This window comes from Nansenia antarctica (genome assembly GCF_963989245.1).
Source record: "Nansenia antarctica genome assembly, chromosome: 18".
Taxonomy (NCBI): domain Eukaryota; kingdom Metazoa; phylum Chordata; class Actinopteri; order Argentiniformes; family Microstomatidae; genus Nansenia; species Nansenia antarctica.
In genome coordinates this window covers 6968297-6983736 of record NC_137691.1, presented here as the reverse complement: position 1 = coordinate 6983736, position 15440 = coordinate 6968297, and the positions used below count along the sequence as shown (strand labels likewise).

Genomic DNA, 15440 nt, shown 5'->3' with positions numbered 1-15440 from the left:
CTCAATTCTTGCCTTGGTTTGGTGTGGGCATGGTTAAAGGCCCTCTCTGCTTGTGTTGCTGGTTTCTGGGTAGGATGTCAGCAAGTATTATATACAGGGATAGCCTCTGTCCCCAAGCAGAACTCCATTAAACTCCCCTACAGAATAAAAGTGTGGTTAAATATACATGACATTCTTAAGGCCATTAAGTGAACCTTGGATAGTAATAACATTGTCTTGCCTTGTGAAAAGCTGATGACAGATGATGCTCGAACAATTAAACAATTATGGAGTCATGCACAGAACCAGGCCATTTTGCATCGATATTAGATATCAGGCAACTTCCATTTGACAGATCATCTGACAGCATAGAGGGTGACCTTCAATGATGTGGCACACGTTGCTTGGCAGATAATGTATTTTAAAATGCAAATGATTGATACAATTGCATGACTAAGAAGTGTTGATGCAGTGGTGTCTTTCAAAATGTAAAATCCACAATTATCTGAACATTTGTCTTACATTTCAGAATAATATTTTGAATTGTGGGTCTGACATTGAAGACAGGAGGTAATTTTCTTAACTTGTTCATTTTCATAACTGATAACTGCCACATTCATGGAACGGAACTCTCACTTAAATAAGTGAGACATATCAAATTAAGCCTGGATTTTCCTATAGAGACCTTGATGGAATAGGACCCAGCCTACCCTGGTTCACTCATCAGACATTCAGATGCAATATGCCTTCCAGTACTGAAGAGGGCGCTAAGCGGAAAGTAAGCCAAGGTTATCAACGGATGATGATTTGCGTTTTGCTCTGTTTGACTTTTCTCAGTTGCCGTACAAAGCGTGGTTCAATGACATTCCGGTTTTAGTAAGGAGAACTCTTGGAATTTGCATTAAAAAAAACACCTGAGGAGAGGATGGCATTAACCTATGTGTTTAGATCCATCAGGACAGAGCTCTCAAAGGTAGGTGACAAATGGATGCACATGACATCTCGAGCTCTTCTTAGTTCTGTATTGGTGTCTCCTATGAGCTGCTGTCATTGTCAGCTGCTGATTTGACTTCTGCGACTGTCTGAAATGATCCAGTCGGGTGCTAAAGCCTAGGAAGATTATGTCATGTCATGTAGTGTAGTGTAGTGCAAATATAGCAGTGTGGTGTGAACATCATTAAACCAGCTAATGGACCTTTTAAACATTGTACAGTACAGGCCAAAAGTTTGGACACACCTTCTCATTCAATGTGTTTCCTTTATTTTCATGACTATTTACATTGTAGATTCTCACTGAAGGCATCACAACTATGAATGAACACATAGGAATTATGTATTTAACAATAAAGTGTGAAATAACTCTAAATATGTCTTATATTTTAGATTCCTCAAAGTAGCCACCCTTTGCTTTTTTGTTGTTAATAAAACATTTTGTTGTTGTTGTTGTTAATAAAATATATTATAATAATATTATATATATATAATAACATATTATTATTAACACATATTATATTTAATATTATTATCATATATTTTATTAACAACAAAAAAGCAACGGGTGGCTACTTTGAGGAATCTAAAATCTAAGACATATTTAGAGTTATTTATTTCACACTTTATTGTTAAATACATAATTCCACATGTGTTCATTCATAGTTTTGATGCCTTCAGTGATGTACCAAATAGTCATGAAAATAAAGGAAACACATTGAATGAGAAGGTGTGTCCAAACTTTTGGCCTGTACTGTATGTAACATCACATTTGCCTTGATCAGAGGCCATGAAAGTATTTGTACTACTACTGTTTAGCTGGCTACGATGTTGGTTTCCCCTGAAATGTAATAACTCTCCCTATGTCACCCACAGGTCTGCATCAACCAGCATGTGCAGTCTTTACACACGGGCTGTCCCCTCCTCGCTACTGACAAAGCCCTTCTCATGAAGTTACGGAAAAGCACTGGCTATACCTTCATCAACTGCAAGAAAGCACTTGATAAATTCAACAATGACACCACACAGGTAAACACATCTGCCATATCCTCTCTGCACATTCTGTACTCACCACAGGAGAGTCCCATGTAATGTTGGTCCTGGAGGACAACTGTTTGTGTATTTGTTTTGTTTGTTCCAGCCATGGATTTGACACAGACTCCAGCTGAATCAGGTGTATTACCGCACAAAAGCCTGCACACACAGCGAACCCCCAGGGCAGGGATTGGTCACCACTAGCTTTTGCTGTGTGTGTTTGTGTGTGTTTGTGTGTGTGTGTGTGTGTCTGTGTCTGTGTGTGTCTGTGTGTGTGTGTCTGTCTGTGTGTCTGTAAGTAACGTTTCCCTAATTACAGGCAGAGAGCTGGCTACACGAGCAGGCCCAGAAGGAAGGCTGGAGCAAAGCCAGCAAGCTGGAGGGTCGGCGGGCCAAAGAAGGTCTGATCGGACTTTTCGTTGGAGACAAAGCTGCAGTCATGGTAGAGGTAAGCACAGTGACTCAGTAGATCAGTAGGAAGTTCTCACTCAGACAACATGTTTTAAATAGATGAGTAAGGCAGTTAAAAGACGACAGCATTTGAGCGGTGATGCTTTCAGTTGTCCTTATCATCGTTGTTGTTCTGAATTTACCGTATCCAGTCTCCTTGTTCTACAAGCATGTGTACTGTATGTTGAATGTTTTCCTAATGTTCTCCACTTGTCACGTGTGTGGTTCAGGTTAACTGTGAGACAGACTTTGTTGCCCGTAACGAGAAGTTCCAGCAGCTGGTGAAGGATGTAGCGTTTGCCACCATGGCTCACCACCGCAGTAAAACCCAAGGACAGACTGGATACGTGAAGGTATGGGCTCTCTCTCTCTCCCGTAGCCACACAATCCTCATTCACAAGCACATTTATAAGGTCCCAAATGTATATAAGGTTCCAAGGGTCTAGTGGTCTAGCTTTTTTTTTTTTTTATCTATTTCATTTTAGCCTATTCTTTAATTGTCACTTTATTTTGTTGCTGTTGTTTTTGTTGGTCTGAGCTGTTATAACACCTGATTTCCCCCTCTGGGAGCAGTATCTATCTATCTATCATTTCACATGCTCAATCACATGATTGTCATCATGTTTTGTATCTTTCAGAGTCTGCTGGGAGCAAAGGACCTCTCCAAACTGAACATGGGTGAAGGAGCTTCACTGGCTGACCAGCTGGCCCTCACCATAGGTGAGTCAGTTATTAAACAGAAAACCTGTAAATCTGCAGCATCATTCTCATAACCCCCCCCCCCCCCCCCCCCAGAGGAATCCAACAGTGCTCTGTTATGAGAGTGTGGTGTTGTATTTGTCTATGATGTCATCTCTGCCTCCCATCTCTCCTGTCAGGTCGACTGGGTGAGAACATGTCTGTGAGACGCGCGGTGACAGTGGGTGTCCCGGCTGACTGGCACATCGGCTCGTACGTGCACGGTGCCGCGGCCGGCCAGTCTGACATGGCCATGGGGCGCTACGGTGCTCTTGTGGTGTTCCGGGGAGGCAAGGACGGCGCTCAGGAGACCCTGGGACGGAAGCTCGGGCAGCACGTGGTGGGAGAGGCACCCGTTTCCCTAGGCAACATGGACGACCTGCCATGCGGGGATGAAGAGACGCGCCTGCTGCCCCAGAGCTTCCTCCCAGACCCCAGTAGGACAGTGGGCCAGTACCTGACCGAGCAGGAGGCTCGAGTGTTGGACTTTGTGCGCTTTCAGTGTGGCGAGCCGGGCAGTGATGTGGCGGAGTGAAAAGAGGGGGGAGAGAAGAGTCTAAGGACCCTTATTAGTCAAGTTTTGTCTTCTGCCTTTATTGTATGTGTATGTGCATGCAGTGTCCATGCAAATGCACTCAGCCATTTTCAATGTCTCATGAGTTTAAAAGCCTCATGCTGTGTGTGTGTGTGTGTGTATATAGAATATACAACAAAGGACTTGAACCATCCGAACAATAAAGCTGCTTTCACATGTAATTTATACTTGTCTGGACAATATTTTCCATGATTGATTTATTGTTTAATAGAATTATACCTGCTAATCACTCATTAGCGTGACAGCTTAATGATCACAGTTTTGTCTTCTGATTCACGTCCTGATAACAGAGCCGAGATGTACTGTCCTTGCCTGGTTTGTATCCGCAATAGTTTCTGTAACAGAACAGGCCCATTTTTCCCCCCCTAAACACTGCTTGTGTATTGTATGCATCTGGAACAGCTAGAGGAATGCCGACTCCTGCCACAGGATGGCTATCTCGACCAGACTTTGTGGCAGCATTATTTTATTGTCAAAAATGTCAACACAACAAATTATTATTACTTACACGTGTTGCTGACATACACAGATGATGACATACACAGATGTTTCATATAGTTTCTACGCGTTTACGAGATTTGAGTAACATGGTGAGTCATAGGAATTCAAACAAATAATTTCGTGCGCCCATTGATATGCCCTTTTTAGGAGCATTGTTGCGCATGTCTTCTAATGTTACGGTAAAGTCGTCCAAGGAGCCAACGCCTGCGACCTGTGATTGGCTGAGAACAGTGCATTGGATTAATAAAGGATGACGTCAAGGGGATAGTCTCTCTAACGTTCAGCTCCAGCCCCTCTCCTACATTCCCCGACCTCCGCCCGAAGCCCGGACACCCAAACCCAGCCCTGACATGGTGAATATCCCGCTACATCTGTTCCAGATTGGTAGTTTATATAGCAGCGATGATGTGTAGACCAGCGCTGATGTTTTTAACTCGATGTTATATTCAATTCGTTGAAACAAAGACAGTTAAACCCAAATACAGTTGCTAATGCTGGTTCTAGGCTAGCTAGCGTTCACTAGCTTGCTAAATTAACCTTATGTATGCCCAGCCAATTCCATTACCATGTCCTCATTCGATAACCCCATTTATTTATGTGTGTCTTTCCTCTTTTGTTTCTCCACCAGTCTGACTTCTCAGAAGACCAAATTTGTGGTGAGTTTACAACCAGCTTTTATACATGTATGACTGATAGCTAGCTAGCCAAGCCTACTGGCTGTCCCAAGTTATCTGTCGCCAAATCTCTCTCTATCATTCATGCTCATTCATCTGGATAGCTCTTCTCTCTTGTCCTGTGGCTGTGTTTTATATGTGTCTTATATGTGTCTTGTGAAGTTCATCAGTCAAGATGAATTAAAACAGGAGCCTAGGTGAGTTGGACCAGGTTTTATGTGGTTTGAGATGACCAGCCCAGAGATGTGTGTGTGTGTGTGTGTGTGTGTGTGTGTGTGTGTGTGTGTGTGTGTGTGTGTGTTTGAGGGAGAGAGAGAGAGTGACACACACACCATATTAACATTGACCCTAACAAAATCACTATAGACTCCCAAGCCAAGTGGTTTTGCCCACGCCAGTGTTTCCTCCAGAGCGTTTGATTTGAGTTGATTGATGAATAGAAGGAATATGAATATCGGTTTCAGATTTTTAGCTTCATGCATGGTTGTTTAGTTTTATAAGGTCACTGACTCAATACTATTGGCAAAAGGATGTTGTCTGCTGGGCTTGAAGCATGTCCAATGCAAGATAACCTGATGACCTTTTCAGTGTTTTAGCATTATGAATCAGTTTCATTTCTGGTTTCATTCTCTGTACTTACAGCAGAGGAATGGCAACAATAACCAGGGTAGATCTTATGGCAAGACATGTTGGGAGATGTAAAGACACTGGTTTAATTAAAGACATACTAGCTATCTTTCAAGTTCTCACAACACTGACTGGTGTGGAAGCTTGCTCATTGTGTGAACGGGAAATGACTTAACCACTTTTTTTTCGAGCTCCGAAGGCTTGAAGGCGTGGCTCAACTAAACCTTGTTTGCATGGTGTGTTCCTGTTAGTTAGCGAACTTTTATGTGTCCGATTATTAGATCATCTCTCCGTAGTTGGTCCCTTGTTATTTGTTCCCTTGTTCTGTACTCCATCGCCTTTTTAGGAGCATTGTTGTGCAGTTGAGAAAGATTTCCTTTGCGCCTGTTTTGTTGAAAAAGATGGTTGGCAGATTACTCGGCCAGCGTTTGCGCTCAATGCCATATAAGGTCAATGAGAGGCTCGCTGTAGTTTCAGATGGGCTGTCTCTGGAAGTACATACCAGGGACGGGAGGCAAGCTCCATAACAATGACAACAGGGAAATGACTCTAATTTCAGACAGCATTCCATTAGAAGTCACTACTTAATTAGTGCAAATTACACACATCAAACAATCCCCAAAAAAAAAAAAAAAAAAAAGGAAAGCTCCAGTGGACTGAATAGCATGTACTGTATAACACGTCTTTATTTATTTATAACACAACTTAACCACTCATCCTGTTCACTCTTTCTTTATACAACATCTAATGCATTGTCACCTTCTACCTTGTCAGAGTTTAAGGAGGCCTTCCTGTTGTTTGACCGGACGGGGGATGGGAAGATCAGCTTCAGCCAGTGCGGGGACGTCATGCGGGCCCTGGGCCAGAACCCTGTTAACGCCGAGGTGCTCAAGGTCCTGGGCAACCCTAAATCAGAAGGTGAGCCACACTGCTAGCTCCCTGATTGATTAATCACAAAAAAAGAGCAATTTGTCACTAATCTAACTGACTGGCTGAATCATATATATAATGTAACGTGGGTTCACATTTAAAAGCTTTTATTTGAGATTGTTTTGTTTCCTGTGTGACATCCTTGTTATGTCCCCAGGCTAAGAGCTGGTGTGTTTTGAGTGGATGTCCTAGCTGTAGCCAACACCTCCACAAAACCAGTTTCATGAACTAATTTGTCTTTAACCAACCAAGTGTAATGTATCAACTAATGTGCCTCGACAGCCATGAAAAGTTTAAATGGAATTCTCCTCAGCAGAGGAACCTAGAAAAAAAGTGAATACACTATGAACTTATCGAGGGATTCTTAAAGGTTTCACCCTAAGAGGGGGAACTCACATTTGGAATGTCGCATTTGGAATGTCCCTTTTGGAATGTCCCTCATCAGTCAAAAACCCAGGGCATTGTTTTTGTTTACTCCCAAAACAAGCCCCGACCTGTCCTTACATGTGTTCGTTACACAGAGAGTAGATGCATCTTGTAGATATGTTAACATGCTCTGATAATGCAACGCTGATAAGCGAGTTATTTCAAGATTGCCAAGATTTGTGGATTAGGTCCGTTTCAACAAAGTTGCCGAAGAATGCACGAGTGCGTCCATTCTTTTGGGACTCTGGAATGCTCATCAAGGATCTCCTTTTCTTGGTTTTCTCCCTCAGTATGTAGACCTGGTCATAAATGACTCGGATGCATCTGTTTAATTTCACCAACTGGTACAGTATGTACAACAGTACTCTGTCTGTGACTATTGGGTAGTGAGTTCCTAGTGGACAGTGAGTTGCACTGGTGATCGGAAGGTAATGAGTTCACATCCCACTTGGAAACACCACCATCAACAGCCCTTGAGTAAGCCCTAAGTCACACCAGAGAAACTGTCCCTGTAATCTCTAATTGTAAGTCGGTTTTGGATAAAAGCGTGCTGAATTGTAAAAATATATATATATGTTGGAAGTAAAACGTGGTTGTTTTTGTCATTCTCCGCCTCTAGAGATGAACCACAAAATGCTGGACTTTGAGCAGTTCCTGCCCATGCTCCAGGCCATCGCTAAGAACAAGGACCAGGGCTCGTTCGAGGACTTTGTGGAGGGTCTGCGCGTCTTCGACAAGGAGGGCAACGGCACAGTGATGGGCGCAGAGCTGCGTCACGTCCTCACTACACTGGGCAAGTGCATAAAATACACCTTATTAAAAAAAGGCTTGTGAGGCCTCGTTAAAGCAAGCCTTCGCCACACATTCAGTTGTGTTTGAGGAACTCAGTCACTCAGTCATTTTGGCTCAGTGCTTTTTCTAACTTAACATTTCCAACAATTTGCATACACTAATGTTATGCTGTTATGAAAACTCATCTTAATGATGGCATGTGGGAAAATGTGGAATTAAAATGTTTCATATTCATCACATATCTTCCTGAATTAGCTTCACACGAGACCATTCCCCCAAATCTTATCTAACAACCCCACCAGACGCAAGTACCAAAGGTCTTCAATGTCTTTAGTCAGCAATTATCTCTTAAACTAGTGACTCAGTGCCCTGCCTTATCCATATTGCCTCACCATTTGCATACTGACTGTATTTGCTGTATGCAAAGGACAATTTAGCAATGTAAATGACATGGTACATTTATATGTCAATAATTGAACGTGTGGAGGCGCTTAGTGGCGTAGCACACTAGGCCGTCGACCATGTAATCGCAGGTTTCCCGGTTCGATTCCAGCCGCAGACATTTCCTGCATGTCATCCCTTCTCTCTCTATCACCCATTCTTCCTGTCAAATCTCTACTCTCTCTATTGCCTAGTGGGACTGCCCCACTCAGAAAAAACGACTTAAAAAAACAAAGTTGAGAGAATAATCTAGTGTGGATGAAGGTTGAATAAAGTTTGTGGCCTGTAGTGTGCAGGGCTCCCACTGGTCCTTGAAATCCTTGAAAGTTTGTGAATTTGAGAAAAAAAATCAAGGTCTTTGAAAATAGACATGGGTCATTGAAAGTTCTTGAATTCTAGTGTTCACACAAGCCTCTCTTTTGAATTGTTGTCTGTGAGCGGATAGTTCCTATTATATAAATTCTCATCTAGGTCTGTCTCAAACTATGCTGTGTTGGGTCCTTGAATTTGAGGGAATTGAGTCTTGAAAGTCCTTGAAAGCTGCTTGAATTTGATGTTTCAGAAGGTGTTTGTGACCATTGTCTGTGCACGTTGTTTGGTATTGCAGGGGAGAAAATGACAGAGGAGGAGGTGGAGACTCTCTTAGCGGGACACGAAGACGCAAATGGCTGCATCAACTACGAAGGTAAAGCAATGTTGAACCGACATGTATGCGCTGGTCTGTTGTTGTCTATTTATTAATTTTTTTGTCTGATGTTGTCTATTGTGCACTTCTTAGTTTTTGTCATTTGTGTGCTGCAGAGATCAATATGCTGTACCGAGAACGAATTCCACCGGCTTTGGTCGTGTGGCTAATAAACTATCCATCTATCTATGTTGTGAATAGGAGGTGAAAAAAGGTGTAAAGTGAGAGGGATCACTGTGTCAAAATGTTCTATGATCCCAATTACTACTAACTACTACTACTACTACTACTACTAATAACAACATGTGATTGGGTACGATGACAACAAGTGTCTCTAATGGAATGTACACATTTATCCTCAAGTAAACACAAACCCCTCATCTTATTAATGAACGTCGGTGTGTTAGACTTGATGGAGGCGGTGGTGTGGTGAGGTGGTGTCTCATCGTGTGTGTGTGTGTGTGTGTGTGTGTGTCACCCTCTTGTGTTGTCCCCTTCACTGACGGCGTGTTCGTCTCCCACAGGCTTTGTCCGCCAAATCATGTCCGGCTGAGTGGAGGGTACGAACTGACCCCCTATAACCCCCTTACTGTCTGCACCTAACCCAGTGGTGGTGGGGTCTTCTCCCCCCTGGGGGTGGTGACAGGGGGGGACCATGTTTGAAACCCATTGCTGCACAGAGGCTCATTTCTTAACATCCTTCAGACAATTTATACTGTACGATTACTTTAGAGTTCCTTTTACTTCGGAAGTAGCCGTAATCTTAATCATGCACATTTGGTGTGCACTGGGCCCTATCAACCAACATAAACCGGATAGATTAAACCCTATGCTGTTGTGTGCGCAGATAAGCGTCTCTGTGCAGTGATGGTTCTGTCAGAAGTTGTGGTGGTGGTGGTGGTGGTGGTGATGGTGGTGGAGTGGGTTTGGAATGGTGTGGCTTTGTTTATATATACTCTGACCTTCCTCTCCTGCAGAGCCCTTTCCCCGATCCTGCCCCCCCCCCCCCTGCCTGCCTGTAGCCTGCATAGAGCATCTCTGCATGTGTCTAGGTGGCTCCTCAGACCCCCATGGGTACAGTCTGTCTGACTGAATGAGAGCAGGGCCTGGGCTGCGTCAGGAAGGTAGAGGGTTGACTGTTCAACTCTGGAGGGCGAGGGGGGGGGGTGTGCGGTGTAATACACCAGAGTTGAGCTGTTGCCTCCTACAGTATAGTGGTGTTCCTTCTGATGCAGAATTGCAATGAGCAGCTCCATTTCCTTGGCTGGTGGTTTTTTCGATTCCCTCCCACCTTTCTCTCCCCTATGGAAGCTGCTGCTGGTGCTGTAGACTGCTGCTAGACCTTCGGTTTTTCTTTTTTTCTTTCCCCCTCTCCAGATCTCTGCATACTCCTCCCCTCCTCCTCCCCCTGTTCTATTTCCTCTGTGAGATCAGCCCAAATAAGGAGGAGGGTTGTTAAACCCTTGGAGCTAACATTCCAGCTACTGAGGCCAGGGCAAATCCTTGGCTGTTGTGACTCGCTAGGAGAGAGTTTTTCCTTTCCTCCTCCCCCTCTCTCATCCCCCCCCCCCCCCCCCCACTCCCATCTTTAATGCTGACCCCCCCCCCTTTTAATGCAGATTCTCTCTCTTCTTCTGACTTGACATGTTTAGTCTCTGACTCAGGCTGAATCATCCAGCAGAGCAGTGCTCGTGTTGGGGAGGTAAACCCTCCTAGAGAACCCAGTCACTAAAATGGACTTGACTCTCAGTTGATGATTTGCTTGCTTTTTGTATTGTGGTTTTTAAATGTACAAGTGTCTGTGAAGGGTAGTGATAGACCTATGAGGCTAATGATAGACCTATTGGTGATAGAATATCCCACCCAGTCAACATTAAAACCATGCAGTGGTGTCAATCTGAGACTCTAGGCAGTGTTACATTTTGACCATTCAGCAGACGCTTTTATCCAAAGCGATTTACAATTACAGATTACAGGGACCAGTACAATTAGGGATTACAGGGACAGTCTCCCTGGAGTCATTTAGGGCTAAGTGCCTTACCTAAGGCCACACTAGTGGTGGTGTTCCCCCGCGGGATTTGACTTTCTGATCACCAGTCCAACTCACAATCCGCTCGGCCACCATTAGGTCCCCACTATGCAGTGTGATAAGGCGATAGTTCTGCTCTCAGATGCTGGAGGTGGACTTTGTTCCAGGAGGTTCCGTCTCTCTCAGACGCCCACCAAATCTGATGCTGACTGTTGTCGTTTCTCTCTCTCCCTCTCTCTCTCTCTCTCTCAGAACTCGTCCGGATGGTGATGAGTGGTTGAAGATTTCACACAAACACACAACCAAGTATAATTTTATTCCAAAATGTTTTTTCTATTATATACGTCTGTCTCTCATTCCCGTGTCAACCACCCCCCCCTACCCCCTTCCGCTCCAAGACCTGTGTTTCATTGTTTTGTCATTTTTAAATTTTATTTCAGAAGTGCCTTTTCTGTGTCTCGAGTTGAAAAGCCCCTTTCATTTTTACTTCAAAATACCATCCAACCACAGAGGCGAGTGCTATCATGCCAAGCTTGTGGACAGAATCGGCAATAACATTCCCTTGATTATTCCATGCATACATTCCCTCCCTGTCACTCAGCCCCGTGTCAAATCTCGTTGCCCAATAGCTGTGTTTTTATACAGAGGAGATGCATGTTTATTGGCTGAGACCAACTGTAATGTCGATTTTACCAGGCCAACCAATCATGAAATGGTAGATTCTGTACTGTCTCATGTATATGTTGTATCAAACTGTATTAAATAAAAATCCCCAATTTCCGAAAAGCAATATTTGTATGTTTCTTCGTTCGTCTCATCAGAAGCAATAACACTTATGTGGAGATGATAACTGGTTTCTGAAAATAGTGCCTCATATGTTTTCAGGTGCAACAATAAAGTCCAGTAACATTAAAGTTATGTTGTCATACTGTAGTTTGACACATCTAGGAAGTGATATTCAAATAGTGATTTTTAAAAATGGTCTTTTAGATACTGCATATTGAGTGCACACATTTATCGCCACAGTGTTGGATATTGTTGGTATCGATATTGTCTTTAAGTTATAGAATGTTGCACGACTACAATCAAATCATTCCTTCCTGTACAACCAACTAACTAACATCAACATACAAACCATCCCTTGTACAAGTGAAAATGGCAGTATATGGTAGGCCTATAGGTATGAATCCAATCTTCATAGTGGCCCTGTATGGCTCTGAGAAAGGTATTTCCAGGACTGAACAGTCAATAGCCCTTTTATGGTAGTGCAGGTACTGTGCTTCTCCACGGCGCACCAAGGCAGACAATAGCCCCTTTATGGTAAGCTGTGACATTGTAGCTTGTAGAGCATCGGTTAGCACTTGGTCCTGTTAGTGGAAAGTATTGACTGTTTAGTTGACGTAGCATTGCGTCCTTAGTGGGGCGTGTAGTAGTGTCCCCCTGTACAGTTTCTCTACTGTAAGAATAAATAAATAATAATTATTCTTCTATCATTATGACTGCCAATGGCCCCGAGCCCATAGATTACCTTTTCTTGCGATGACTGATGGATAGATGATTCACGTACTTAGACAAATGTATTTGTTGTAAGTCGCTTTGGTTAAAGGCCTCAGCAAAATGCCAAAAAATGTAAATGTCGGAGCCAGTAAGGAAACCTGACATGGGCTGCCCCCTTGTGGTGCTTAGAAGCAATTATTTTAGTGTGCAGTTCAGTAATACTGCCAGGTAGTAAAATATCTTTTCTGTCATTGATGTTAAATTATTGTTTACAAATTAAGAGTCTTAATATTAAGCCCTTCGAGGATTTCACTAATTTTTAAGACATCATCAAAACAGTCTTATCTACAGTCAAAAAGAACGGTGTCAAATGTATTGTGTTGGAATATGTGTATGTACATATGTGATATACAAGTTTGGAATGGAGTCCAGTTAAGAATGCAAAGAAGGACTAAAGCATACTGATCGTTTCATCTTCATTTATTTGTTTTCCAACATTTTTGTAAGTAAAACCTTAGCATTGTTTGTTTTTGTCATTGAATACGAACTGCAGAGTAACTGTAATACTAATTCTGCAACGGTTTGACAGAGGAACGGTTCATTTCTACGGCATAATTAATGCAACCATTGCTATCGTTAGCAATCATGAAAAAAATAAAACAGGAACAGAAACGGAACAGAACACTTAATTCATATCACGAAATCCACACAATGTAATAACACAGAGACCACAGCAGTCCGTCACCATGGTCACAACTGTAGTGAGGCTTCTAACACTGGCTATCTTGGACACACGTTTCGTCATCTGTACAACATATTGTACAACACTGTCGGAGTGTATTCGTGTGATGTGCTGTGTGCATGTGATTCTTATGTTCTTCTGTCTGAGAACAAGAAGCATCACAATTCCTCAGCCTTTGTAACGAATGGTAAAACGAATGGCACTGGGCAGATTGAGCTGAAGGACCTCTGGTTTACAGATCTTCATGGCATGCATTCACACACATGCGCACAGTCACGTCTCAAACTTCACACTGATTGACAGTTCATGTTGACCTACAAGGATCACACACAATGACAATATGAGGCGAGGGAATAAAAGGGTACAAAGGTCATAAAATACTGCAATAATGCAAACATAGTAATATCAAAGAAACAAGGTGGAAAACCTGACAGTCAAAAAAATATAAAAATAGATAGGATACGTAGTGAAGATATTGTTACAGGTATTAAGGACAGGATTCTCCTCTCTGTAAGCACAACTCGGTTTGAGATCCCTAGCTGTTTACAGCTTAAACATCAACATTAAAGCCTTTTTTCTTCATGTAGGTACAGCTTCATGTGAGTTAGACATCTCACTGGAAACAAATGAAACACCGACTATAGAAATCAGTGGATTTCCCTAAGTATCCACTTCTGGCGTCTGATTCATAGAGAGGAGTTGAGATAAAACATGGTTTCATAAAAAAAGATTTGGTTTATCAATGGACAAAGAATTGTGACAAAATCAATTGTATCATCACTGAAGTGCCATTAGAGTTCCTCTTAACCGGACTTCATATCGAGTCATTTTCTTTTTGAGTGTCAGTAGAATCTTCGCGACGGCACTCACTGATATTGGCCATAATATGTGAACAGGCTGACAATGACTTCATATGAGGTCTCCATGGACACAAATCATATTCATTGCACAGTTACTGCCAGGCTGATGATTACAAAAAACCGTTCATAAGTGCTTCCGATCTGGATGATAAAAAGAAAAAACTAAATGGGTCTCCTTTGAGGAGGATTGATAAAAAGTCAAAGTAAAAAAAACGGTCCTTTCAGGACGCCGCCTCCTCATCCCTGAGGGTCAGCGAGGATGCCTGGAGTCTGTGGCTCCGTTATCATCAATACCTTCAAGTGGTTTCTATGCTCTCACTCTGTCATTCATAGCAGAATTGTACCTGTTCAAAATTTGAGTGAAACACAATTTGCAATAGCATTGTAACAGACAATCCAGTTTACAGTACATAAGCCTTCTAGATCAACCTGCAGTGGGGAGCCAAAAGAGAGACCGGGGGGTGTAGAAATGATGACGTATCATTTAAAAGGTGAGTCCATACGTTGCAGAGTTTTCATGGCCCTCACACGCAATTTTTAGTGGATTAAACGTTTAGCTTTGGACACGTCTGCCTAATTGGCCAATCTCCCACATACAGAATAAAGGAAGAAAGCTCCCACATACAGAGTTACAGGCCATCGATCCAAATTAGGTAACGTGTCCAAATTGACCGTTACACATTTGGAAAGTACGACCAAAGAAAAAAGTTAAAGAAAAGTTAAGACTGCTTAGGGTCAATTGAGTTAATGCTTCATGTCTCAAAATATGACCATGGGGAAGCATATTTTCAAAGTGCAATTATTTTTTCTATCGATTCTAAGTACCTTTTAGAGGTACCCTGGGGACAAGGAGTACCTCTCAGGACGTTGTTGGACATGTGACTTCTTGGCAAGCCGTAAGTCAACGGTGGAAGGAAATAAAGCACCACTGTTTTAATGGAGTGAAAAGACAAGGTGAGTCTGTGACTTCTCTTCTTCATGTCCTTGGGGTGGCGTACTAACGTGAACGTAATCTCTTGGTTTTATTCTTAAGTTTCTGATGTAAAGGTTGACAGCAACTGAGTAAGATGTTTCAGTTGCACGGCATGGGGGGAAAGGTGACTTTTTGTTGGGAAACCGATGAAGTTCTTCATTGGCATTTTCGTGTTGGGTAGTAAATTTGAGGGGATTTTTTTTTCTCCCCCCAAACAAATATTCATTCCAGTAGGGAAACCATGGCTAATGTGATCTACGTTTATCTTTCTTTCTCATGTCAATTTGTCCAGTCCAAATGTTTTTTCATGGTTCAACAGTTTGTTATATTCCCTCGGTTTTTGACTTCATTTTTAGATGACACAGGCAGGATTCATAGGTACAAAGTGGTCAGTGTCATTCGGTTTGCCAGGACCCTTTCTTTCTCTCTCTCTCTTCTTCCCTCCCTCCACGCCCTCTCCCCCTCGTTCTTGCTCT

The 15440-nt window shown here is 42.7% G+C and overlaps 2 protein-coding genes across 2 annotated transcripts; both read left to right on the top strand.

The window, feature by feature from the left end:
• Nucleotides 1-822: 822 nt before the first annotated feature.
• Nucleotides 823-3932, top strand: tsfm (Ts translation elongation factor, mitochondrial). The gene is made up of 6 exons (XM_080548722.1): nt 823-952; nt 1846-1998; nt 2324-2452; nt 2685-2807; nt 3093-3174; nt 3333-3932. The coding sequence occupies exons 1-6, from the start codon at nt 905-907 to the stop codon at nt 3725-3727; spliced, it is 930 nt and encodes a 309-aa protein (XP_080404848.1). The 5' UTR covers nt 823-904; the 3' UTR covers nt 3728-3932.
• Nucleotides 3933-4577: 645 nt separating this feature from the next.
• LOC308173367 (myosin light polypeptide 6-like) lies at nt 4578-11660 on the top strand. The gene is made up of 6 exons (XM_080548382.1): nt 4578-4641; nt 4917-4944; nt 6364-6507; nt 7565-7738; nt 8786-8863; nt 11145-11660. Exons 1-6 carry the CDS (start codon nt 4639-4641, stop codon nt 11171-11173), a joined length of 456 nt encoding a protein of 151 aa, XP_080404508.1. The 5' UTR covers nt 4578-4638; the 3' UTR covers nt 11174-11660.
• Nucleotides 11661-15440: the final 3780 nt, after the last annotated feature.

What these genes read in the sequence shown, in the direction of transcription:
- LOC308173367 (XM_080548382.1), top strand. An exon ending in CTCAGAAGACCAAATTTGTG is followed by an intron (nt 4,945 to 6,363) that starts GTGAGTTTACAA and finishes CTACCTTGTCAG; the next exon opens with AGTTTAAGGAGGCCTTCCTG. An exon ending in GGGCAACCCTAAATCAGAAG is followed by an intron (nt 6,508 to 7,564) that starts GTGAGCCACACT and finishes CTCCGCCTCTAG; the next exon opens with AGATGAACCACAAAATGCTG.
- tsfm (XM_080548722.1), top strand. Translation starts at nt 905, where the DNA reads ATGGCATTAACCTATGTGTTTAGATCCATCAGGACAGAGCTCTCAAAG. An exon ending in TCAACAATGACACCACACAG is followed by an intron (nt 1,999 to 2,323) that starts GTAAACACATCT and finishes CCCTAATTACAG; the next exon opens with GCAGAGAGCTGGCTACACGA. An exon ending in AAGCTGCAGTCATGGTAGAG is followed by an intron (nt 2,453 to 2,684) that starts GTAAGCACAGTG and finishes TGTGTGGTTCAG; the next exon opens with GTTAACTGTGAGACAGACTT.